The sequence below is a fragment of the Pyrenophora tritici-repentis genome, chromosome 2 (genome assembly GCF_003171515.1).
Source record: "Pyrenophora tritici-repentis strain M4 chromosome 2, whole genome shotgun sequence".
NCBI classification, from domain to species: domain Eukaryota; kingdom Fungi; phylum Ascomycota; class Dothideomycetes; order Pleosporales; family Pleosporaceae; genus Pyrenophora; species Pyrenophora tritici-repentis.
The window spans coordinates 3,613,527-3,640,013 of NC_089391.1; the positions used below are offsets into that span (position 1 = coordinate 3,613,527).

General features: G+C 52.2%; 6 protein-coding genes across 6 annotated transcripts; 2 read left to right on the top strand and 4 right to left on the bottom strand.

The window, feature by feature from the left end:
- Nucleotides 1-725: 725 nt before the first annotated feature.
- On the top strand, nt 726-2,798 carry PtrM4_068260 (PPE-repeat protein; the record flags this gene model as incomplete). The annotated part of the gene is made up of 4 exons (XM_001933502.1): nt 726-771; nt 821-955; nt 1,046-1,257; nt 1,305-2,798. 4 exons carry the CDS (start codon nt 726-728, stop codon nt 2,796-2,798), a joined length of 1,887 nt encoding a protein of 628 aa, XP_001933537.1.
- A 481-nt stretch (nt 2,799-3,279) lies between these two features.
- PtrM4_068270 (Apc1 multi-domain protein) lies at nt 3,280-9,373 on the bottom strand (the record flags this gene model as incomplete). The annotated part of the gene is made up of 2 exons (XM_066105815.1): nt 3,280-3,296; nt 3,349-9,373. 2 exons carry the CDS (start codon nt 9,371-9,373, stop codon nt 3,280-3,282), a joined length of 6,042 nt encoding a protein of 2,013 aa, XP_065964442.1.
- Nucleotides 9,374-9,650: 277 nt separating this feature from the next.
- Nucleotides 9,651-11,693, top strand: PtrM4_068280 (uncharacterized protein; the record flags this gene model as incomplete). Its single annotated transcript, XM_001933504.2, has 2 exons — nt 9,651-9,694; nt 9,746-11,693. 2 exons carry the CDS (start codon nt 9,651-9,653, stop codon nt 11,691-11,693), a joined length of 1,992 nt encoding a protein of 663 aa, XP_001933539.1.
- An 826-nt stretch (nt 11,694-12,519) lies between these two features.
- On the bottom strand, nt 12,520-15,248 carry PtrM4_068290 (GTP-binding protein 2; the record flags this gene model as incomplete). Its single annotated transcript, XM_066105816.1, has 2 exons — nt 12,520-13,891; nt 13,966-15,248. The coding sequence occupies 2 exons, from the start codon at nt 15,246-15,248 to the stop codon at nt 12,520-12,522; spliced, it is 2,655 nt and encodes an 884-aa protein (XP_065964443.1).
- A 1,750-nt stretch (nt 15,249-16,998) lies between these two features.
- Nucleotides 16,999-17,163, bottom strand: PtrM4_068300 (uncharacterized protein; the record flags this gene model as incomplete). The annotated part of the gene is made up of 1 exon (XM_066105817.1): nt 16,999-17,163. The coding sequence occupies one exon, from the start codon at nt 17,161-17,163 to the stop codon at nt 16,999-17,001; it is 165 nt and encodes a 54-aa protein (XP_065964444.1).
- Nucleotides 17,164-20,503: 3,340 nt separating this feature from the next.
- Nucleotides 20,504-21,340, bottom strand: PtrM4_068310 (uncharacterized protein; the record flags this gene model as incomplete). The annotated part of the gene is made up of 3 exons (XM_066105818.1): nt 20,504-20,511; nt 20,758-20,921; nt 20,970-21,340. The coding sequence occupies 3 exons, from the start codon at nt 21,338-21,340 to the stop codon at nt 20,504-20,506; spliced, it is 543 nt and encodes a 180-aa protein (XP_065964445.1).
- Nucleotides 21,341-26,487: the final 5,147 nt, after the last annotated feature.

Consider the following 26,487-nt stretch of genomic DNA (forward strand, 5'->3'; position numbering starts at 1 on the left):
AGAATGATTCCCGTTCTTCAATATATCATGTGAGGGCAGCACGGGATTGTCTTGGATGCACATGGCGCAAGATTTATCACCGAGCGATGCGTAGCAGACAATAGGTGTTCGCGTACGTGGAAGGTCCGAATGTTTGCAGGCTGCGCTAGTTCCGCATCTGGGCTAGTGAGTAGCGCTCTTTCCCCAGTGCCTGACGACGTCGACACAGCGGTAAGCGTCGACATCACCTCAAAAGATACCATAATCGTCGACGAGCGACTATAATACCACGTATAGTCACTTCAGGTAGGTCATCATCTCCTCTTTCTGCCCGGTTCGTGTCTTGCGCTTTCATATCATCTGCATTGATCGATTAGCGCGCCTTGTCCACTGGCATTCAATATGCGCCACTCGAAATAGGCTGAGCAGGGCACAAGGCTGCGAGCTTCGACCGGGAACTCCAGTGGGCAGAAGTAACGTACAAATAATGCGATTTACACTCACTGCTGTCTGCGGCACAACCAAGTCACGACGCTCTGCTCGCGTTGATTGGCTAGCGCGTCGCGTCGGCATCCAAGAAAGTCGCCGTTCACTCCAGCCTCGGTTTCGACCCTGGCGCATTGACTTTCATTCATCCATCTATACTACTTTTTCAATATCATTTCTCTTGGCCTGACTAAAACACTACAGTTCATTTAAAGTTACAATCCTTGACTCAGGAGTAGACTATCGATCATCGGGTCAACATGGGAGTCTGCACCTTCTATCAGCGCGGTGCTTGCAAGTTTGGTGGTAAGCTACCACCCGTCACACAGACATACATAATTCTCACCTTAAACAGACAACTGCAAGAATGAGCATCCTGGAAGTGCGCGAGATCGCGGAGGCGGTTTTGGTGGAGGGAACAACCGCTTCAATGCCTTCAACGGTGATCGCTATCGCCCAGGTCAAGACAGCGGGTCCAACGCATTTGGAGGTACGTCGGTACTCATCACGGTGAATTTTCTTCTAAAAAAAAGCTCTCGATATAGTATCGCTTTCATTGATATTTACTCTCCTAATGCAGGCAATCGTGACTCGAAGACACCGGCTTTCCATTTGGACAGAGACGACATCAAGAATGATCTTACCACGCAGCGTCCGATCTATCCTCTTTCATGTTATGGCCCTGGGCGAGATGCTCCGCGTCAACTGATTGAGGGACCCGTTGAGATTAGTCCGGAAGAGCTCCGCTTTAAGTACTACACGCTACGGGCGACAGGCAATGAAGCCGGCGCAGTAGGTTTTGGCGACCGATCAGTCATCTCATCACTAATGAGTTTTAGCAACAAGAAGAGAGTGCACTCAATGAAAAGATGCAGTCACAGGTGAAGATGATCTTAGACAAGATATCTGACGCAATCCAATATATTGAAGAAGGTGCCAACATCCACCCCAATCGCATTGATATTGCCAAAGGCAATGTCCCTCCCACTGGATCCACCAATACCGCAACCGGGTTCTCCGGTTCAACCGCAAATGCCTTTGGGCAAGCATCGGCGAGTCCATTTTCGACAGGGGCATCCGCACAGCCATCAGCATTCGGACAGGCTTCAACACCAGGGTTTGGTAGGCCGGCGTTCGGACAACCTGCTAATCCGGCACAAACCACCTCCGCTTTCGGTCAGCCTTCAAACCCTGGACAAACCACATCAGCTTTTGGCCGGCCGTCAAACCCAGGACAGACGACATCAGCTTTTGGACAGCCTTCTAACCCCGGACAGACGACATCAGCTTTTGGACAGCCTTCTAACCCCGCACAAACCACTTCAGCGTTTGGCCAACCTTCGAATCCTGGACAGACCACTTCTGCCTTTGGCGCGGCGTCGGCACTCGGTCAAAAGCCACCACCCTTTGGTCAGCCTTCAGCGCTGGGAGGTACGGGGAGTGCATTTGGTAAGCCTGCTTTTGGCGCCAGTGGCTTTGGTCAACCATCCATGCCGGGTACAGGAAGTGCATTCGGGCAAACGAGCAGCATAGGTCAAGGCTCAGCGTTTGGACAGCCATCAGCACCAGGAGCAGCATCCGGATTTGGTCAGGCAAATGCTCTGGGACAGAAGCTGAATCCTTTCAGCAAGCCCGGTTTTGGTCAGAGTGGCTTCGGCCAGACAGCGCAACCTGGTGCCAGCGCTTCTCCATTTGCTCAACAAGCACAATCCGGCGCATCTCCTTTCAGCCAACAGTCTAGTCAGCCCTCGCCGTTTGCTCAAACAGCCCAGCAACCGGCTCAGCCCTCGCCATTCGCTCAGCAGGCGTCACAAGCACCGAAGCCGAACCTATTCGGCCAGCCTCAGGCATCCACTCAAGCCAGCCCCTTTAGCACTGCCGCAGCTTCCTCAACACCAGCCTTTGGCCAACCAAGCCAACCCTCAGCCTTTGGCGCAGCGGCTGCACAGCCTACCACCACACAACCACAAGCTGCCAACCCCTTCAAAGCCGCAGCTTCGGCAGCCACACCATCACCCTTTGCTACCCAGGCGCAGCAGGCTCAACCCCAGACTCAAAACACGACCCCTGCCTTTTCCCAGCAACAACAACAAACTTCAGCGCAAGCCACCTCATCAGCACGTCCCCATGTCCCTGGCGTAACGCCTGATGGCAGACCCATCGACCCCAAGGACCGCTACAAAGAGGGCAAGCCAGAAGAGTACGAGGGCGAGCAAGGCAGGATCTTGGAGGAAATCTACAGGCGTGTAGCGCAGCTTAAAATGTTCAATGACGGCGAGGATATCCCTCTTACACCGCCGAAGTGCGAGTGGATTGTACCGCTTCAGTTGTAAGAAACGGTTAGCGATGGAATAGTGTTCAAGGGTGGTTATTGCTCATGGGTGGCAATTGCAAAAAGGGATGATGAGAAAGTGTCGATAGCGGCCTTTTCATATATGTAGGATTTTCTTTATCTTTTTTTTTTCATTCGTCTCTTTGATTGATATGAATGAGCACGTAATCGGTTCGGGGGCAAAAACTAATGGTGGGCGGCCATTTTACGAGGCAACATAGACACGGAAGAGCATAAAATACACATTGCAAATCCATGGTTTAGTTCGTACCATCATTCTTACGTTATCCGGTGAAGAAATTTATCAAAACGAAATGCTCATCCTCCCACTGCCCAACCTGGGTCACTACCATCCCTCACAAAACCCCCTCCTTCATTTCTTCAAACAATCACAATACTTCTAACCCCCACCCCACCCATCGCCCTCCCCCTCTCCAAAACCCCCGCCCTAATCCTCTCCACAACCTCCCTCCCCAACCATCTCAACCGACCATCCCCCCTGGACGCCCCATCCGCCCACTCAAACACACCCCTCAATTCCCTCAACTCACCCGCCTTCCAGCTCTTCGCCAGCCTCCCCAGGACCAACCTCGACTCCACAACCGTAGCCCCAGGATCAAGCCAAGACCTCGACTGTGCATCCAGCGGCAAAATCAACCCAGCATCACTCGCCGAAACAAACATGCGCAGCGCAGGTAGTGTGAAGACCCAATGGAACAGTAGCTGCGATGTTCGACTTGACTGCGCCTCGTTGAGGGCGACGAGCGTGGCGCTGAAAGCGGTGGCGTAGGTGTCGTGAGCGGAGCGGCGGCGAACGTTTAGTGTTTGATGGTTTGCGTGGAAGAAGCGGAGGTGGAGGGGGTTGTTTACGAAATCTAGGGTCGTGGGCCAGTATGTTTGGTCTGCTGTTTCTAGTTTGCTGATGAGGTGAAGTTCCGGGAGGAGACAGGGTGCTGTTAGAGTTTTCTTTGTTGACTCTGCTGCACCGTCACCGTTATCGATACGAGTGGTGGGAGTAGGTTTCAAGGTAACAGTAATGGGCATTGAGATTGCTTTTCCTGTATCTACGTCCCGCACGACGAGGCATCGCGGTTCGGCGGCTAGAACCCAGAAGTGGCGGAAGGCTTGGAGATGAGCTTTTGAGTCTTGGACGTCAGAGGGGAAGATGGGGTAGAAGGCGCAAATTAAACTGGCAATGGCTTTGTTGCTGCGGCTGAAGGTTTGTGTGCCGCCGGCGATGAAGAGGGTGCCGAAGGCCATATGGGCGGCGAGATGGGAGCCGTAGGGTATGTCTTGACCAATTCTTCCGTGGAGGCCACGTAGACGGCGGAATACATCTAGGTCGCCTGTTCCTGCCATGACGGTCGCGGCGGCGAGTGCGATGAGGTCTTGACAGTTTCGCACTGTGTTCTTTGATAGCTTGGAATCGTAACGTACGGCGGCCAGTTTGTTGATGCGGATCAATTGGTCCAAGTACCGGATTAGGAAATCTCGGACTTGGATATCTCCAGTGCCAGCGTGTTTCAGACTTACGCTCCATAGAAGACCAGCGAGGATGTTGTAGAAAGGCATCTGCTCGCTGCGTAGTCGGGTGATGCCTTTGAGATCCCAGGCTTCGCGATACTCGACGGGAAGGTTCTTGATTATCCAGGCGTCATTTGCCTCAATGTTGTCCCACATGATGAGGTGCTTGGCGAGAGTTCGAAGAAGAAAGATGTCGGGGCGAACGTAGTCGAACTGCGGGAGCGTGTCTGGGATGTCTATCTTGCGGGCAACTGTTTTATCGTGCGTTTTCATGAAGATAAGGGCAACGGCTATAACCGCTCCGGCGGTTGCTTGGTCGAGGATGTGAACAACATTAACTGGCTTGGGCGCAACAGCGACTGTCATGAGGCGTTCCACAATGCGCATGTCATGAAGACCACGTAGATCTTTTCCCTTTCCTAGGTTGATAAAGCCTAGTGCAAAACCAGCAGCCAGTCTGTAAGCTTCATCACGAAGGGTATCTGGTGGCTCAGATGGGTCTGGAATCTCCACATGCTCAATTTCGGAGAGCATTACCTCACTCATACGACGATGCTGAGTGTTGTAGTAGAGTAGCCCGATGCCCATGAGGCCAGTCGTCTGTGTGTACGGCGACAAGTTCAACTCTGCTGCTCCTGCTGGTAGCATCCTAGTAACATGGACTGACAGCAGTCGAGTGACGAGCGTATCCATGGTGCCCATAAACGAAGCAGCGAGCCCTAGGAGTAGGCCCACCGACGTCATCGTATGCTTTGGTGTAAGATACTTGAATGACAACCACTTGGCAATCTCCCTCAAGTGCCCATTCAATCCCAGCCCAAGTAGAAGACCTGCATGCTTGTTGGTTAGCTCTGCAGGTTTGTTGTACATGATCCATGAAGTGTCAATGCCCTGCGCATCCCGCGAGATGCTCAGACCAGCAGCAGCACCTGCGTTGAAGAAAGGCCAGAAGTACTTCTCCTCCGTGTAGTTCTGGCGTTCAGCAGTGACAACGTTCCCCATTGGCTTCATAAGACATGACGTAGAGAAGCCATACAGTGGGTATCTCTCCGTTAACAGTGGCTTCTTGCTACTGAACTTGATCATGGAGCTGCCGACTGGAAGGGAAAACGTTCGGATCATGACCCACTGCATGAGTGCCTTTTGCCCTTCGAGCATTGCGGCGTCATCCTGCCTACTGTCGGCTTTGTACTCGGCAATAGTCTGCCGCAAAGGTTCAAGTAGTGTGTAGGCCTCCATGAACCGTCTGTCTTCACGGAAGATCAAACGTGTGATGTAGTGACGATCCACTTCAGCTGTTGATTGAATTGGCTCCAAGCGGTCAGCGCCCTGACATAAGGTATGGACGTCACGCGTAGTTCCAATGGCATGAAGTGCACCTCCAGAGGAATTGAGGTGGCTATCATGCGCAAAGTCTCTAGTCGGCGTAAGACTAAGATCCAAGTCCTCTCGTTGCACAAGTTTCAGCAGTGAGCTTGACCACGTCGTAGGCGGGTTCGCTTGGCATCTTGTAATCGCTTCCATAAGTGGAGCTTTTGCAGCTTCTGGGAGCGTTGCCAACATCTCAGGACTGATATCGCAGCTTTGGATCAGTTCTACCACTCTCCTCGGGCTTGAAGCAGGGTCAATATCCCGGAAAAATTTATGTAAAGCGACGGTCCTGGGCGTGACGCCTGCTATGATCTCGTCGATGTTGATGGAAGAGTGTGGAGAGGCTTTCGACTTTCGAATAAGCATCGCTAGAGTAGGAAATGGAGCATAGTGCTGAGAACCTGTTACAGAGCCCAGCCACTCCAATATGGAAGGTGGTGCATCCCAAGGCTGTGAATGCACCCGCACCTTGCTGGTTAGCGTGGACTCTTCATATGTCCAGTCCAGACTGGACCCGCCATCAAGGTCAAAGAAATTACCCTGTCTCCAGTCCCACGCATCCCAATGTAGCCAGTGGCCGATCTGCGCCAACACAGGTGCGAGATTGCCAGGCTGAGTACCAGTAAAGTCCTGGCACACTGCATTCAACTTACGCTCTTCGCGGAAGAGATGTAGCGAGACAACAATCTCTGAAAGAGACGAAATGCGAAGGTCCTGCTTTTCAGATGGAGACAATCGCCTCCAATGATCATTCGTAGCTTTTCCTATAGGTGATTGAACGTATTGGCGAGCAAGATCAAGACAAGTAGGGATTGTAATATCCTTAACACTGATTTGCTGCACAATTGTTGGCGGTTGGTATTGCGGTGCCCCACGTTTCGCGGACGGACTCATTGTAGTCGATTTCGGGCTTGAGTGTAAAGCCCAGGCCCATGGTGATGTTTCCCAGCTCTTCGCATGTGCTTTCGAGGTCTGACGACGACACATCAACCGCCATGCAGAGTCGTCATCATCAATAAGCTCATCTGGCTTAGCTTGACTTGAAGGGCGTCCTGAACTTCTTCGCTGTACAGGCTTTGCCCGAGTGTTTGGTTTTGTCTTCTTCTCGTCGACAAACGGAACAGCGAGAGTGAATAATGTCGCTACGAATGCTATCCAGTCTGCGGTCGTTTGTTCGTCAAACTCATCTGCAAATGATTTGCGTATGTTCCACCATATTTCCAAGAGAAAGTCCCCTGCATAGTTTGGCAGGACGGTTGACAGTACTCGAAATAGTTCTGCTACATAACCATCTGAAGGCGATAGGCGTAGCTGGATGCGATGCCGACGCAGATCACCATCAATTACCTCAAGCTTTCCATTCGGCCCAAGGGAAAACACCCGCTTCAGTGGCGTACTGGCTTTGATGTTCCGTTTTGATCCCGCAGTTGTTCGTGTCTGTTCATGCTGAAGTATGGCATACGGGTCGTGTAACTTCATTGTACCCAAGCTATGCTTTATTGGTAGGTGACTACCCCATCCAGCTGTCAATGATAAGCAAGGTTCCTGGGGGTTTGTTGAGATGAGCTGAACGACGCGCTCGACGTGGCCGTCGCTGATCTTTGCTAAGTCTAGTGTGTCGTTTAGCAATCGGCTGTCGACAAACTTTGGAACACAAGCATAGCGTGGAGCAGCGCTATTCGATTGAGACTGGGCTGCTGATGCTGACGGAGATAGCCTTTTTCGTGTAACCACAAGCTCACATTCAAGCGGAAGTTGCAGTGATGGATGCGATATGTACAGGTACAGCTTTCTCTCGTGAAGCGTCGCCGAGTTGAACGGAGCATTGAGTGCAAGCACCTTGGGCTGGGTATCATGCTGCGAACCCGAAGAATTACTCAGGGTAAACAGCCCATTCTTTAGGTACTGTGTGACAGGTACCTCTGCAACTACGCTAACAACCAACTCTTTGTGAAGCCCCTCGCCCGGCCGAGGCCCACCTTTTGCATCAGGCGGGGCGTACAAATCGTCAAGCTCGTCGTAGTCCTCTATAGTGTCGAAAGTGTCCTCATCCATGAGATCGTCTAGCGTATCGTCGATTGATACCGCGCCTAAGCTCATTCGAGAAGTTACACTACCAGGTGTGGATGCTCGGTTACGTGATTGCGAGAGACCACCAAAACTAGTCCGGTCGTGGCCTAACGAGTGTCGGCTTCGTTGACTTGCGTTGAAGCTTTGTGAAAAGCTTCCGCCTAGACTATTGCGTGACGTTGCCATATCTTGGAATGCGCTCCTGTCAAAGCTAGTTGACAGGTCAGCGCGAGAAAGTAATGAGCTCACGCGTCTCGATCCTTTGGGTTGACGGTTCAGCTCGGAGTCAGGGTTCAGTTGTGAAGCAAGAGCGTCATCCACTGCCTGGTCAGACAGACGTTCTTTGCCTGTGATCTTGAATGACGGAGGCTGATTTTTCCTGCGTGGACCTCCACCGAGGCTTTCTCTCAGTCTGTCAACCCCACGCATTGCTGGTGTAGTTGCGCCTGTCCCTGGAGCAGTGGAGCCGTAGGAACTGCGCCTTCTAGGTTTTGATACTGGTATGGAGACGTGTGTTTTGCGAGAACTTGATATTGATTTTGGCTCAAGGTATGCCGCAGACCAGATGGTAAATACATTCGTCTCGTGGTTCGCTGTGACTACTAAAAGGAGGGGCTTATCATTCCCACTTCGATCAAAGAGAAGCTCATTCCGCGGAGACACATAAATGATGTCTTCGGCTTTGTCGATAGCTTCCAGTCGCCGGTGACTAGTCGTGTGCGTGCTCAGTAGACTGCTGCGCTCACCAACCGAGACGACATTGACTACTAATCCAAGTTCCGATAGCGGATCAGTGAATGAATATAGCCTAGGTATCGCTTCCGGATTCAAGGGCGCAGACGGGTTGATAAAGTCATCCAGGAACGTGGCTGTGCCTGACAGACGGGACTTGCCATGTCGCGTTCCACTGAGTGATGAGCCATGCCGACGGTGGGATTGCGAGAAGCTCTGAGAGAGGGAAAACTGGTGGGAAATAAACGATTGATTGTTCGTAGCGAATGAACTGACTGGGGCCGAAGGTAGCTGCGGACTGGTAGGCGCAGGCTGTGTAGGTGCAAGTTTCCTTTGCACAACGACACCGCGAGCTGCAGGAAAAGCCTTGTCCACCTCGAAGGGAAGGTTGACGATATGTGTTGTGCCCGAGAGAAAGAAGACATGTGCTTGCGACTTGAGGAAGACGACCAGAGCACGCGATGGGACCTCGACTGTCGGCGGCGCAGTCTCGACCGGCGCAAGTGGGTTCGTGGCAGGCTGTGTGCCTTGGGTCAGGAAGCTTTTGAACTGATTGATCCCGTTATGTCCAACCCCACTTTCTGCTGTTTCAGTGGCACCATGTGAGGTCTCATCGACCAGGAACCATGTCAAGAGAGCCTGTTTGACCTTCTCTTTCTCCACGCTGAAATTGAAGATCTTGCGCACCACTCCGCCCCGGGTCCAGATAACGTGATATTCGGTTGTAACAAGTTCGTCGGTAGGGCCATCGGGGCCTTCGTCGGCGTACGTGTCCCAGATATAGTCGCGGTCGGTACTATCTTCGGTGAGGATGCCTTCTTGCACCAGATACTGCAGCGCTGCGGGTTTGTGAACCCCAATTGAGCGAAGAGAAGCCATGCGGAGGCTCGTTACGCAACATGAGGCAGGTTCTAGTATACAGACTATGGCGTTAGGGCGTTTGCTCTAGTTTGGGTATTGCTTGGGCGATTGATTGATCTGTTTACGTGGGGCGCGCTTGAGGTGACGCGCCGTTCGCGACTTCCCCAACTAACTCCGCAGTTTCCTTTGCTCTGTTACCTCCAACAGCGCAACGTCAATATTTCCTCGTCACCCACCTTTCCCCACAGCCTATATAAAGCTTTCGTCAGCTGCGCATGCGCTTTGTATAGCGAGTATGGAGCCAATCTTTGCGACAAAGGGAAAACTCACACAGTTGAGGTACCTTCCCTTACTCTACCTTCATCGTACCTGCTGACATGCTACGGCTAGGTACGAGCTTCCACATCGCATTCATAACTCGACGGTATATCCAATCAAGGCGCCCAATGGCTCGACAGTCGTACTATATGGACACGAGACGGGCGTGGGCATCTTGTGGAGAGGTGGGCGACAGCTGAAGAAGACTGCGCCGCCGCGGAAACAACCAGCAAAGCCTGCCAAGGTGAACGGAACACACGATGATACTATCATGATCATCGATTCGGACGACGATGAACCTGCGAAAGCTGCCGCCCAACCGCCGCCCCAAGCCGAGTTCGAAGACGAGGAAGAGGAGCTCGACCCAGACCAGCCATACGCGTCCGTCGTCCAGCACGTCACTCTGCCTCTTGGTACCCAAGTCCTGCACATCGCCGTGCCCCAAATACCCGTTCCCTCCACGCTGCGGCCTGCAGATACAATACCCCCCGTATTCAGCAAGAGCATTGTTATCACCGTCGCAGGCGTAGACTCAACAGTACGCGTTATCACATTGCCTCTCAGTCCTCCTCCGCATGCTGCCAAGGAGAAGCCACTCAGCGCAAAGTCTCAGTTTGGCGAAGAGATTGTCAAGATCCAAGGCCATCAAAGCATACCCAGAGGTGTCACCATGACTTGGACTGCCAAGGGGGAAACTGCCACAAACGATGCGTCGGAAGAGGACATGGACGTTGATGACGACGATGCGACACCCGGTCGACCAAATCGCAGGCAACTAAACCGTTCGCGCTCACAGGCACAGAGCAGTGAAGGCTTCGATCTACTAGTTGCGTCCCACTCCGCCGAGCTGGGTGGTCTGCTAAAGATCTTTCGCTTCGAGCTGTCCGAGACTGGACTGAAAGTGTCCCTCCCAGTTACGCCCTACAAGATGCTTACTTTGCGCAAACCCGCCTCTCGTATCGCCTTCAACCCTGCCCAATACCCCAAGCGCAGACACTCCCAGCTACTTGTCACAGATTCGGTGGGCACAGCACGAATTTACGATCCATTTGCCTCACCAAGTCGCAAGCGGCCAACGAGCGGTCGCGCCAATGAAACCGGTGCCTTTATCCGTACCTTCAGGGCATCGTTCGAGGGTGTCAAGAACGTCAATCTCATGCCACCTGTTCTCGCCTCGCGGAAATCCATCATCGATGCAGCTTGGGCGTCTGATGGCAAATACATTGTGGCTCTACTAGCCGATGGTGAATGGGGTGTCTGGGACGTCGATCGCTCGGGCCCAAGTCCGCCTGTGGATCCCTCAGCATTTTCTCTAAGGGGATACGTAGGAACATCGGAGAAGGAAGGAAGCAGTAGCAGCGGCGGGCCGTCCAGTCCGAAGCGTAACAGTCGCAATTCTTTAGCCCCAATGACGCCCAACACACGTCGGAGAAAAGAAGAGGCATTGTTTCAGGGAAACCCAGCAAGTTCGGCAGCTGCCACACGCGGTGGTGTTTCGGTCGCTACGCTTTTGTCTGCCAACGGAGCTACGTCAGAAGATTCGGTCATTATCTGGTACGGGTCAGATGTGTATAGGATAGCAGATCTGACCAAGTTCTGGGGCCGCACTGCGTCTGCTAGTAACGGAGGCTCATTACCGGGTCCTGGCCTCCAAGTTCAAGACGTGGCATTATACGGAGAAGTCATTACCTCTATTTCACAGTTCGACACAACAACACAGGCGTCACGCATGGCAGTTGCAAGAGATGTGCTCATCTCTGCGGAGCACCGCATCATCATCACCGCCAACACTAGCCAGCCCTTGGGACGTGATCTGAGCGCCATGTTCACACGCGAGCGGAATGAGGAAGAGGCCACGAGCAGAGTAGATCAAGCTCTACTAACTCGTGGCGAACTCGACCTAGGCGGTATGGATAGGATGCTAGAAAGCATGGATAGTAGTGGAACCAGCGGAGCCGTTTCAAAGGGCCTAACTATGGGCGGACCCCGAAAAGTCCTCTTCGCTTCATCTGCAGCTTAGACACGGCCTTGTGTCTCGACTTAGCAGAACTAACAATATGCATATCGGCAGAATCACACGAGATACCTATCTGAACAATACGACGGCGCTTTTTGCCCGGTAAGACTATTTAATCATTGACAGCGCTACTCGTGAGATATACCCTTCAAGACAATTTTCCTCTGCGGTCATAACCCGCCTCCTCTCTCTTTTTTTCTCACTCTCTTTCGTCTCCACGTCCATCTCCGCACTCGTCCTCCACTCTCATTTCCCCCACCCCCCCACAACCACAATCCCACATTCGCGGCCTAAGGTGGAGCTCAGCGACCAGACCCATTCCTGCTGCTCAGTATAGCCTAGCGATACATCAAAAACGCGTTTCCCACCTTCCCAGTCGCCGATGACCCTCGTGTTATCTGGATAGCTGGCGTTGGCAGGTTACGTGCACGATCTTTTTTTCTAAACCCCTTCTGCTTTGGCTTCTGAGCTTTGCTTCTTTTTTCTTGATCCTGAGTATCTAGCCGGTTGGCCTCGCAAGGGGCTGGCGTCGGGTGAGGACGGTACGGGGTGAGAGGGATGAGGGGTGCGGTGATGGGGCGCGCGGTGCATGATGGTTCTCCTGGTAAAGGAGGCTGGTATGATTGTGCTGTGTTGGATGCGGGGGTGTTTCGTGCAACATCTTTTTCTTGGTAGTGCCGGTTTAATGTATGTGTTCGTGGAATCAAGTGTGTGCGTTGAATATGTACCTCTGTAGTGTTATTAAGTGGACATGCGTGATGAGAACCTCGAGCATCCATTGAATACAATCAATAATGAGAAAAATGAACACCCAACACAACAACATCCCTTACAAACCATCCTCAACCAACCTTCCCACAAACCCTTCCAACCCAGCCATACCCTTAGCCCCTCTCTCCCCACTCCCAAACAATCCAGGCCCTCCACCACCAGGCATAATCAACACCCTAGCTCCCTCTTCAACAAACTCACGCGACGCAATAAACTGAAACGTCACAATAACAGCAGGCGGTGCATTCGAACCACTCATATCCATCTCATCGGCCTCATCCTCGAAGCCGAAACCAAACGCATCATCGTCATCTTGCGATGTCCGCGGAGGCAAGGGAGCGTTTACGGTTTCAAGAGCCACGGAAACGACTTTCGAAGAAGCGCGTACACTGGCAATGTAGACGACGACAGCGGTGCCTACGCTGAGACCTTTGATGCCTTGAGCTTGTTTGTCCTGGAAGCGAACGGTGATGGTTTTGTGAGCTTTGGCTTCGCTTGCACACAGTACCATGCCTTTGCGTATTCTGTTGATGGAGGGACTGGAAAGGGGTGGTGTGTCGACGGGTATGATTCCCATGGTACCCACCTGGCCTACATGTAATGTACGGACGGGGAGTCGTAGGTTGCGGAGTGATGTGATGCGGACGCGTCGCCACTCGCTGTGTCGGTCACGCAAGAGCGTGTTTTTGGATTTTGTGTTGAGTGCGCCGGGGAAAGAGCGTGATTGTGATATTGTAAGTTTTCGGGTTGGTTGAGTGCCGCTGCCGCTGTCACTATCGTCGGAGCTGATGTCGACCGAGTATGGCCCAAGGAGTAGCTCGTCTCCGATCGTTAGGGAGCCGTAGCGGAGGTGTCCTCCGATGATGGTGGAGCTGTTAGCAGAGGTACTAGTACGCACGCTGTAGACATCTTCGATATAGAACAGAGTTGAAGGCGTTCCAGATGGTGGGTTTGTCTCCTCCGTTGGCATAGGAAGTCTTCTCAGGAAAGCATGCAGTTTCTGAATGCCGATCCCTTTGATCGCGCTAGTGAGTACAACAGGGACTGCCGCGAGTGGTGACTCTTTCAGAAGTTCAATGGTCTTGTCCGTCTCATTTAGATCCGATGCCTCGACGGTGTGTAGGTCGGCTTCTAGAACAGATGTGGACGGATCAGTGATGAGAAAAGGCTTACGACCGTGCTCTCTTAGCGCCGTGAACAGCTTCACTATGGTGCTTCTCAAGCCGTTCTTGGTAGCCAAATCGTACTTGGTGATGGCGATGACAAGTGGTAGTTCCAAGGCGAGACAGAGCTGCAGATGAGCGTGTGAGAGATCAAATCCTGCAGCAGCGGGTCCTAGTAATTCCTCGGACGTAGGCGACGCTCCCAGCTTGCCCGAAGAATCTTCAGAGTTGTCAGATGGTACACACAACAGTGTCCAATGCGGTTGCCTGATAAGTAGGTTAGCAAACCTCGGACTTTAGCAGGAGAAGCGGTACGACACTTCTAGGGAGATGAAACTTGCCATCCAACAATACCACGAACAGTGGTGCGCCTGAAGCGAGGATGTCCTGCGGAATCTGAAAGAAACACGAGCCTGCCATTACCAGCAGCCTCCACTGCAGCGTGTATGTCAATCCAGGATGAAACATCCCCAGAGCCATAGCTGATCACCTGCGTATGTTCCTTGTCGTCGCGATACCCTATAAGCTCCTGAGTTACTGAACTGGTCATGCCTGATGCAATCTCATGCCTGTGCTTCAGCAAGCTCAGCCGACTCTTTCCACGACCGTTGTCTAACGTGGCGGTAGAAAGCGTGCCGAGGAGAGTAGATTTGCCCGACATGGTGGCTCCGGTGACTGACACTCGCATCTGCTCAGTGGTGGTTTGAGGTGTGCTCGGTAGGTCTATGCTGCTGCCAGAAGCATTCAGTGACATGTTGCCAAGATCCTGCTGGATCTTCCTTGTATGATCAATTAGATGCTGCTCTGGACGAACCAAGGCTTCAGCGACTAGTAGCTGAGACTTGAGAACTCTTTGCTGTGGTGTGCCGGCATCTTCAACCCATTCGCACTCACCCACGGGGACTCTGCGCAAGACTTCAATGCCACAGCCTAGACTTGCAGCCATAGCGCGCAAATTGTTCAGACTCTCTTCCATCTCATCTTCTGCCAAGCCAACGATGGTTCCATCGTCTGCGACACCGATCTCGTACAGTGCACCTTTGCTCTCCTCCAAGCCAGGGAGAAGCCGCTGGGGCATTTCAGGCGCAGAGAGACGCGCATCATCGGGAAGATGGGGTAGTACAGGGGCTGTTGATGAAGAGATATGATAGGGACATGACTGCTGTAGGCGCCAGAGCAGTTGAGTGGTGAGTTGCTCAAGACGATGTTGCTTTGACTGCGTAGAGGCAAGTGGCGGAGGTGTGTTGGATAGAGGAACTGCTTCAGCTACACTACGACCCACAGGTACTGGGATGGAAGCTTCATTCCGTCGCATAGACCCTGACATGTAACGTCCATTGCTAGCCCGTGTGAAGGACCGCCGTCGCCTTAAAAGCAGATGTAGCTTGTATTCTGTAGGACCATCCTGAGGCTCTGCCTCCAGCCTTTTGATGCTCGTATATTCGACGTCACCTGTCGGAACCTCCTTGTCGGACACTGTGCAGTCGCCCTTGCCGACCTGCGAAGGAAGGAGCTTAGACGTTTGGTTCGGAGCGGGCGGCTGGGTGGCGTCGCCGATAGGTGTTGTTGCCCATGGGGATGACACCCGCGGAGGATCAGGATCGAAGGTAAATATAGACGCCATGGCAGCGGACTAGCGAAGGAATGTGTCCGGATCTGCGTGTCAAACCGACCGAGTGATGTAGATCTTCTAGGCTTCTCAACTTCTATGTCACCGCGTTACTGCGGAAAGTATTCTTTGTAATGATCGCGAGTTCGTGTGTGAGAAATGAATACGGAATTTTCGCGATAATAAAGGAAGCATTTTGAAGGGTGTAAAGCGCAAATGATGAGTGAGACTGCGTCAAGCGAAGGCTGATGACAACTCGTAGGCGAGTTGCGTGAAGGTGCCAATTAGGCGTTCACAGATGAATGGAAGACATTAGTGTAAATGAGCTTATATGTGATGTTATGGATGATGGCGAAGGTGCTTGCGATGTCAGTCGGCCGTACGTGTATAGAACATGTCGTGGTGGTTAGGTGTTGGCCCGAGCTCCCTCCTGCCTGCGGGGAGTCACCGTTCAGCGGGGCGAGCCATCATCCATCGCTCTCAGCCTCAATTGTGAATCATCGCGACCCTGAGCGCCCTTCTATCGCCCTTTTTCGATCTACCACAATGACTCAAAAGATCCTAGTACCCACGGGACTTTGTCTTACATAATAGACATATCAAAATCTTGTCCTCTTCTTCGTATCTTGCCAGTACCTCTTGGCTTATTATCAGGTGAACGAATAATTGCGGCACAGTCGATCGAACAACTTTGCAAAATCTGAATATACGTCACACTGTTTGCCCCATCGGTCATGCCGAGAGCTTGTATCATCGTGTTCGTGACATGACTGTACAGCCAGCTGTTCCCCTCTACACTAACAGTCCTCATCCACTTGTATGGAGCGACATGTCTCAGATGTGGTCCATTGATGATGCAGTTTTCTTGGCACTACGGTAGTTAGGGGACAACGGTATCGTTTTCGTATTCAAGAGCCGGGTCCACTTCGGATCCCAGTGACTAACGCTGAGTGATAGCAACACCTAGCCACAAGGATAGCGAAGCAAATGACGAAGCAGAGAAGAGCGATGTGGACGGCAGCATACAACCAGACGTGCCCGCTTTTTAATTCTTATTGCGGCACGGGTGACACAGATGCTTCGCATGCACCCACGATGCCTAAAGAGTAATGGAAGGCCGCAAGCAGTGACGCTTCGGGAGCATGCTGACTACAAGACGAAGCGACGAAACCGGGGCAACTCCAGGACTCAGCCGGCGGTTGAGGCTGAAAGCCAGCGACAAGCATACCCCATCTGACCATGGAACTCATTACGTCGAATTTATGGGGCTCAAGACCTCCTGTTATACCCCGTGCTTCCTGTTTATCACCCTGGCAGTTACGTGCAGCTGAACTATCCCCACGCGCGCGCCGCCTGGTTAGGTTAGAAGCGCCACACTGTCTGCCGTTTAGCAGCAAGCGGCGACATTAGCCGGCCCTCCTTGAGGCGTCAAAGTGGTACTGCAATCCAGGTTTGGTCTCCCACAGCAGTAGTGGTGCCAGCGACAGGCAAATGCTACGAGTCAAACCATGGCCCTGGGGTTCCATGTAACTAAAACCATGCACATCAGCCCTGCACGCGAGACGATGCATGGTTCGGAATGGTGGCTGCTGCTACTGCAGAAAACCTACCACACAACAAGTGGATTGTTGAAGTTTGTGTGCGGCCATGTGCCATAGATTTTTGCTGTCCGCACCATGTCGCCTTGCATGATGGCGGGCACGGGTTGCTCACATTGTACATCTAGGCATCCCACCCTAGTGTATATCAATTGCGGCGTGGTGCTTTAGAGACGCGCATTTGTGTTAGAATCGGCGACGTTGCCGGCGCCTTTGCGCTTCTCGGTCACGTCGCTGAAGCGGTTAAAACCACCATTTGACGCCCCCACCGAAGATCTCGCCATGGCATGCGCTTTCCGACGCGCACACGTGTGAATCTGTCGGAATCGCATGATGTATGCGTAGCGACATGTCCATCACTCCTTGGCCATATCGAATCCGGGAAACAGGACTCGTGTCGAGGAACCCAGAAGATTGTTATGGTGTGGGGCGGTCTTAAGGCCGCCAGACGATACCATACGATGCAGACGTTTTGAGACGAGCCAAGTGGATGGAGGCCTGACGCCCGTTACTGTGCCGCCGGCGATGATGTCCTGAGTTGGCCAGCATTCCGGCATCGAAGTGAATGTTGCACCATTTGTACTTCCGTGGGCTGAGCTGCCTCCGGGCCGAAAAATCGATCGCGGCAGTTCGATGTGATGCAAAACGATGAATCCAGTTGTGAAAACTGCAAGAATCAGTGTTGCGCAGTCTGGTGGGTTACCCACTTTTGCTTACTCATGGCTGTTCGCTGGCCGAAGACAAATTGAAATATCCGACCTGCGAAGACTACATATCACGTGAGCACACATTTGCGACTGGGTGTCATGTCTCAACCGTCTTTGACCAGCACTCGATTGAGGGATCAAGTGACTGCCATCCTTCCCGCCTATCCGCGCCCCGCCCACGTACCCTTGTGATATGTATTTCACGCCTCAGGCTCGACCCACACGGCAGCCTCGGCCTCGTCGGCTGAGCTCATTGCTGTGGGGCGAAACAGGTTCAACGGCAAAGACCCTTTCACACAAGCGCCATCAATTGTTACACTGGCAGGCCTCGGCCGAGAGCTGACCTGCGATGTCTCGTGCAATCACAATATGAAGCGGTCAAGAGACAATAAATTGCCTAGGGGGTAGTTCCAGAACTTCGGTACCGGGTGCCCAGATAGCGATGACCTAGACCTGCATGAAATACTTATGTAGTCTATCAGCTCAGATAGTGGCCACCATAGAATCGTACGAACTGGGGAGTTACTGCAAGAAGTGAAGACAGATACCTGCCGTCTGCCACTGTGGTCCGGCAATAATTCCTTGTTCCGCGACCAATCACCGGCACACGAGTATGAATATCCGGTCCCGGGTCCTGCTAAGGAGGTTAGTCGCTAGACACGATGTCCAGCTGCAGTGCTGGTCTTGGCGACATGCACGCTGAAGCTTCAATCACCTTCTAAACACAAGTCGAGTCCAGCGCCGAGCCGTAATCAGCAAGCCACAGAACGTGTGCTTGATTGCAGTCAAGGCCAGAAATATACACGTCACCCGAGCACTCTCCACATTCCCATATACGCCAGATGCGGCGTCGAGAAGCGCAGATGTTCCATGACCAGCATACGATTGAAGGTATCCCGAGACACGGAGAAATAAACCCGACAGCATACTGTTCCGTAGACGGTCAACTATAGCGAGAGAAGACCAAGAAGAAGACCAGTAACGGCGCAGCAGCTGCCAATGTCCAGATGGCATGGTTGACTTGCGCATACGAGCCCTGGTCCACAATTGCTAAGTATCACAAATCGTTACGAACGTGATCAGATACGGTACTGCGCGTCAGTGGTGGGCGCTCGGCAGCTCGGTTCTGGGTTCTGGGTTCTGGGTTTCTGGCTGGATTTTGTCCAGGACGGTGGGTGCTTTCTGTACGAGGCTTTCCCGCCAAGTCGTGGCGACAACGGCCCGCTAGTCTGATCGTTACTTGAATGCGGTCGGCAGCCTCGCTCGCCTTTTCTTGGCACATGCATTGCGAACAGGGCTCACCATACTTGGTGCGCGTAGCGTGAGTAATTACGTAGGAGAGCGAACCGACGATATTTGCTGGCACCAGCGATCGTGGTGGATCATCTGTGATGGCGTCCATGGCAAGTCGAGATCGAAATTGCGACTTCTCGAGTTTTGTCGGGAAGGCCTGGTCAGCTGTTATCACACAACATGGAATGAATCGTACATGGTGCTCGGTAGATTTCCCCCTTCGGACTGGGCTGGCTTTTTCGCTCGCCAACGCTCTGGCGCGGCAGTGCCGAATAATGCCGTGCGGGTTTAGCGTCAGCCATGACTTTGCGTAAACTCGTTTACGGACCCTGAGAGACGAGCGTGGTAGGTTCTGATGCATTCTTCGCGAACCATAGAACCGGGACAATAGCAGGGAACAAGCGCAAGGGCATCCTCAAGGAGCAGGTGTTCCGTGTTCCTGCTTTTCTCGTTCCTCCCAATCCTCCCGCAATCCCTCGCCGGCATGCGGCCAACGCCCCCGTCTGTACACCAACCTCCACGCTATGCACAGATAGCTACGCACCTTTCTTACATGGGGGTTTTGACATGTAACTATGACGAATAATGGGACCGCAACAAGCGACTTGGTGTGGGTAGACGCTGCATGCTCTCGCTCTGGCGCCTTTGCCCCATGCTTGACCGTGCCATCATATGTATGTATGTATGTAATCCATTAGCGTCCTTTATCAGTCAGAGACTATGTAGGACGGTGGCAGATGCCATTCTAGCTATTTTTATCTCTCCTTTGATGTTCGTTGGTTATGTTTGACTAATGTAGTTTAGGCATGTCCTAGCTATTACAGGGGAGGAGAGAAAGTAAAACCCTATTATAGCTGCCTGTTTTTCCTTCTCTTCAACCTATCTCTTTTTGCAACGCTTTCCTCGTGTTCCTAAGTCTGAAAAAACCTCAAAGGGGAAAAAGCCATGGGATCTTGAACGAGGCGTAGGGTTGTAACAAGCTTAGCGTAGTGTTTGTAGTCGTAGCAGTGCGTGGCTCGGGTGTACTGCGGCTATAACCTGTCGCTTAGGTTTGCAGGGGTAGGTGAAAATTTGCGAGTTGGAGTAAGCCGTTCGATATTTTTTGGTAAAGCCACAAGTGGCGGTGAGAGGAGAAGGATTCGAACCTTCGACCTCTACTACACTGCAAATTTGGAGTGCGGTAAAGGAATACCAGGCGCTTTACCACTGCGCCATCCCCCCACCGTGCCATCATAGCCGCGACTCAAAATTGACAAGATAGACCGAATTCGTTGAATAAGAAATGAATTATGCGCTAACGCTTGATGAAACGCCTAGGAAGATGCCTCCAGTATCAAAAAAACTCCCAGTGGACTCCAGGACGAAAATGTCTAAGGGTATATGCCGAACTGCACCATGTCTCGCCACGAACTTGTGTGTCCTCTCGAGCCTAGCTCACATCCTCAATAGCTCCTCTGCGTATAAGTGGAGCTTGATAGCATGACCACACATAGACATGCCTCAAATTGTGCGTGTTGATGTCGTCGTCCTTGGATAGAAGCGCTGTACCCGATAGTCCACGCTACGGCAATTTGCCATTGGCCAAGTCAATCCGGGTCCGTTCGCGCTTCGCGGCTATTCCCTACTGACTGGAAAGTCCTGGACAGATTGAACGGTACAATGCAAACGTAATCTACCCGCCTGCTTCAGATGCTCGCCGGGGCTTGCATTTGTCATGTGCCATATGCCCATTCCTTGCAGTAGTGCGTGTGAATTCAGCACCGCATCGAGGACATGAGCTCTTTGATGCGGTTCCCGATTTTTCTCGTTGATGCCGTAAAAGGTTGCTGAAAGTAGAGAACTGGCGGCCGTTGCACCCGTGTTCCCAACATTGAGGCTTTGGTCGCGAGTTCAACACTCGCGGCATTACTGAATTGCCTTGCGTACTTGGTGATGATGAAAGTGCTGGAACAGGGCCATTAGGCGGCGGGGCACTCTGTTGGGTGTCATAAGATGCATAAGCGGAAGGCGTCGTAGCTGTTGGCGGGTACATTGTAGGCAAAGGGTGATAGTCGTTGACACCATAAGTAGTCGGAGGATAAAGCTGTGGTCTAGGTTGTGTTAGTGACCAAAGCTGCAGGTATTCTCAACGGACTCACGGCGGATAGTTGTTGTTTCCTAATGGCTGATTTGGAAAGCTGTTGTTCTGTGGTGCTGAATACGTGTATGAATGGGAGGCGGAAGCCATAGGAGCGTTGTTTGCTCGAATAGAATCTGCGGACTGTTGTTGCTGGTACGGACTCCGTGGAAGCGATGGGTGTTGAGGCTGGTATGGTGGTAATGCAGCGTGCTGCTCGGGCCTGCTTTGCTGACTCTCATTTGGTGCCGGACTTGAAGAGTAGGATGAGCCGTAAGGACCTGAAGTTGATGATCTTGGCTCAGCGTAAGATTGCTGGGGCGGGTAGCCATTTGAATAAGAAGACTGTGGGTTGCCGTAATGGCTCATGCCGTACTGCGAGGGAGCCATCATGAATCCCAAGGTGCTGTTTGAGTCAGAAACAGCTCGTACAAGATCTCGGGAGACTTTACCTCATGTCTTGTAAGGCAAAGAAAGAGCCGTGTGGCTGTCCAGAATCGGCCGACAATTGGACGTCAAATTCGTGGCTACCAGATGCGGAAGTTAAGGGAGACGCAAGAAGTCCCAGACTTTCAATGTGCTGACTTTGCTGAGTGTGCGACGGGTAATGTCCAGTAATAGCACCGAGTCCCGTGTCTGAGCCTTGGGGGGAGTCGTGGGACAAGAAGTCTAGTGTTTGCACAGGAAGGAGACTGTGAGATGGGTCCTGTTCGACACTTATCGCAAGAGAGTTGTTGCAAGGTGGGTTGCTGTCAAGAGTGTGTGAAGTATTCCAGGCTAGCGAAGGTGGGCGCGAATTGGGCGACTGATAATCAATGGGATTTAGACTCCGCAACAATCAATTCAATCCGGTCACTCTCCTAGACCCACTTACCTATCTAGGTAGGGCTTAAACTCCTATAGGTAACTACTAGGCTTAAAGCGGTAATCAATCAATCCAATCTGAACCTTCTAGGACCCACTTAATTGATTGTTGCGGACTGTGAATGGGATTGTGGCGGGGCGTTGGCAAGGTTGCGGCACGGCGCGGGCGAGCACTTCTTATTTGTGGAATTTCTGATGGCTGAATAGAGAGGTGCTGGTCGGCAGAGTCCCTGGGTCTTCGTGAGATGGCAGTCGTCTTGGGATGATGGGGTTGCGTAGACCGAAGGGTCATGATCAACAACGGAAAGGCAGCATTTGATGCAGACAGTACCAATGGGGAGACGTACGTTTCTGTTCCTGATTAAGGCCCACCGGGTGGGATTATGCCAGCCTTAAAGAAAGTTGACTATGAGACAGTACTGCTTTTCTAAGCTTGACGTTTGGTAGTGCCCCAGTGGTCTGCGCCTTACATGGGGGACACCAGGCTTTACAGAAACAAGAGCATTTGAGTTTCATGATCCAACAGCAGCAGAGCGCTTTTCCCGGCTTTGCGGCTGGGGACTGGTTGAAGCCTCGAAGGATTCACATCCTGGTATTGGACCGTTGACTAGCCACAGAACGTGCACCCACGATGGGTGCCTGGACCGGGGGCACCCGCGCATCACGAATTGCGCGATTCTCTTTTGCTGGATGAGAACTAGCATGTTCGTTGCACTACTGTACATACAATCGCATGGTGGGGCTCGATGCGTGCGCGAACGTTGACCGTCTTCCTCTCTGCGGTGGGTTTCATCAGGCTACATGCGAGCGCTAGCTGGTGATTGATCCCATGTCCGGATAGGGTAGTGACGAAGCCACATGGCCGCACGAGAGTTGATGAGTGCCCGAATGCTATTGTCCCCCAAGGACAAGGTTGGTGGCGCTTGCGGTATCGCGCCTGGGACCGAGAAGCTATCCCACGTTGAGTTTGGCGTTTTGAGGCGGCCTGTCAGACTTTCGCTGCGAATACCCCGGCGGGCCGTAACTTTACATGATACAGTAGAGAGGATAAGGCCGTCTTTGCGTAAGACGCAGTCGGAAAAGGTTTGGCGTGTACCCAGCCAACATCATCTAGAAGCCTTGCTGTCCGGCCCTGGGCTCACGGGCACCGCCACGAGATCGCTTGAGACTGTCACGTTCATGACCCCCAATTCGCGTGTCGTGCTCTGCCGATGCACAGTTCGCCCCGTGGTTCTATATTTGTCCTCGCTACAGTATCGTCCGAGCACCTATATGCGAATGCGGCCCGTTCTCTTTCGGAAACGCTTCTGACTCCCGCACTGTCGATGTTGTGAATACGGCGCGCCTTCGAGGATAAACCTTCTTGACCCGGAGAAAACCAGCACAATGACATTCGGCTCCGGGCATGGTTGTATGCTGACTGTATGCAGTAGTAGTAGTAGTAGTAGTATCCATTAACGTCCTTTTTCAGTCAGAGACTATGTAGGACGGTGGCCTAGGGCCGTTTGACTAGTTTTTTCCCTCTATACCCGTAGGATTTCGTTTCTTTGGTCGAGTTTGACTATGGGGGTTTGGGTTTTTTGCTTCTATACAGGAAAGAGAGAGAGACCTTGTAATAGACACCCGTTTATCTCCACCTTTGTGACCAATCCCTTTGCTATAATAACCCCGTGCTCCTAAGACTGAAAAAAACCTCGTAGGGGAAAAAGTCATGGGACCTTGAACGTTTGTTGTATATAGCGGCAGTTGCGGCATATTTTCGTCTCGGCGGTACTTTGTGGCTCGGTTGTACGGCGGCGGCTAGCGTTAAGCGTGCGGGGTATTGGTGAAAAACTTTCCAGGTTTCGAAAGGAGCCGTTCGATGTTTTTTGGTAAAGCTAGAATAATAGAATTATTATAGCGGTGAGGGGAGAAGGATTCGAACCTTCAACCTCTGCGAGCAAGCTAGCAGAAGCAACCAGGCGCACTACCACTGCGCCATCCCCCCGACTGTATGCAGTAGAGACCGTGCGAACTGGAAGGAATGGATGTGAACACGTGTCGGAGAAGAATGCCGCACTTTCACCATGGAGACATCCGCCCCACTCCGAGATAGGTCTGACCTTGCAAACCCCGTAGATACCGAAGTTCGGGTCCGTAAGATTAATTTCGTCGCGGCCTTGGTGCAAAGACATTCGCAGCGATGCTCAGGCTTCTGGATGTCTAGTAGGTGCAGGTGCGATGAAGGCCTGAACGCCAAGAACACTCAACCACTGGCGCACGTCCGACTCGCAACTTCACTCATGAAAACGCTCACCACATCTGCCAAACACCGACGCTAACAGTAGCCATCGCGAACCTCACATAAGCCGGAAATTGCAACGAGTCAGTTTTGCTTGGATCAACACGACCGAGTCAACTTATGCCGACCGCTCACGTCCACATCACGAGGTCACTATGTGAAACCATCTAAGCTTACAAGCTGCGGCGTTGTATCGCCGTGACAGTCGACGATCATGCCGACTTCGCCGCTTAGTAGAGACTATCACCGGCATCGGGACAGTCGCCTCGGCATGAATCTGGCTTCAACGTATTACAACGGCCACCCAAGGCATAAGGCCTAAGGCCTCCAGATACCAAGGCGCAGCCTAGCAGACGGCAACTTTTCATGTAAAACTTCTAATCGCTGGTACGCCTAGAATCCTACAAGAGACTAGACGTTGGTAGCATGGTATACCCCTCTATCTTAGGCGACCCAGATAGCCACGTGCGACGGAACATGTAGAGATACATCTACCTAGGGAGGAAAAGGTGAAGTGCAGCGATCAATACACTCACATAACCTACAAGGACGTCTAGATATTCCAGTCCGGGCTCTACAAAATGTAAAAATGGTAGCGGACAATAAGCCTCATTTGTGGAAAGACTATGCGCCAAGCGAGGTACTATCTGCCGTCGTTACACCAAAAGATGCCTGCAAGGCGGGGCGGGTACAAAGCCCCATGCGGAGTTCGAGGATAATTCGTGCATTGCAGCACATTAGGGTCGAACTACGTCTCCTCTTACCGCCTACCCGCGATCTTGCTGCAGATGTTACTTTCGGCACGGGATTGTATTGTGAAAATCTGCCGCTGCGGCATTGACGTCACTTCTGTTAACTTCCATCGCAGATGTACGAGGGAATCTGTGGATTACTGATCTACCGTTTGTACCTTCCTCCTATATCACTAGTCTGTTCTTTCTCCGCTAACTAGCATATCTTTCGGTGGGGTTTCGCCTTGGCATGGAGGGATACCCACAACGCCATAGTCTTTGATTCTCTTGGAAATCAAATCACACTCAAAGATGCGTAGTCTAATACCCCTTTCTCTCTTTGGGCTTGCGTCATTGGCATTGGACGTACCAGATTTCGAAACCGTCGATACAAACAATGGCAAGATATCAGGTCATCGTTCACCAAGGGCCAATGAGGTCTGGGAGTACTTGGGTATTCCATACGCGCAACCGCCGCTAGGAGAATTGCGATTTTGCACCAAAGGAGCATACGGGCAAAGAGGCATACATTGCCGCCGAATTTGTGAGCTACACATGCGCATCCAGACGTTGTCGCTCCTCCACACATGGACTGACTTGACTGGCCATATAGGGATAGTATGTCTTTTCGCTAGAAAAATCCACTAGATACTTTGAATGATAATCATGACAGTGACTGCCCTCAACAAGCTGCCATACAGTCCAACTTCCCAGGCTTTACTACTCAAGCGAGGACTATACTCAATCTCTCTACTGTGAGTGCCGGAACGCAGCGAAGTGATGATTGCCTCATCTTGAACATATGGTCTAAGCCGAGTAATAAGTCGGCTGAGAATAAGAAGCCTGTTTTCGTCTTATTCCATGGCGGCCGTGAGTTATTCTACATACTTCTGATTACTGATACACTACCTAAACTACGTTCAACCAGGTTTTGCAGGCGACAATACAAATACTCTCTTTGCCAACGGCCAATACCTTGTAAATAACACCGACATCATCGTCGTCTCAGTAAACTACCGCCTCAACATCTTCGGCTTTCCCGGCGGCCCAAACACAGACACCAACCTCGGACTCCGTGACCAACGTCTCGCCGTCCAATGGCTTTAAAAGAACATACACGCATTCAGTGGGGACTCAAAGAAAATTGTCATCGCAGGCCAATCATCCGGCGGAGCAGCAGTAGACTGGTGGTCCTACGCCTACGCTCAAGACCCCATCGTCCACGGGCTCATCCCCACCTCCGGAAACGCCTTCTCTTTCCCCCAAAACTGCGCGGCCAAACAAGCCGAAAATTAGTCTCTCGTCTCCTCCCTCGTCGGCTGCAACACGACCAACACTACCACAACCCTCTCCTGTATGCGCACCATCGCCTGATCTGCCCTTTCCTTCGCTGCTTCGAAAATCCCCCCCACACCAGGTGGCAGTCCCGTTCGCTCAACACCCCCCTTCTACCCCGTCATAGACAACGAAACAGTCCTCAGCCCCAGCGCATATCTCTCCCTCGCTTCGACGGGGAAATTCGCACCTCTCCCGTATTTTCGCGGCCACAACGATAACGAACAGGGATACTACGCCATTCCAGCTTTCGCCCAAGGCCGCAACGTCACGGCCGAGCAAGCGCGAAAGTTTCTGCTGGAATCATTCGTTTGTCCTGTTTCCTACGT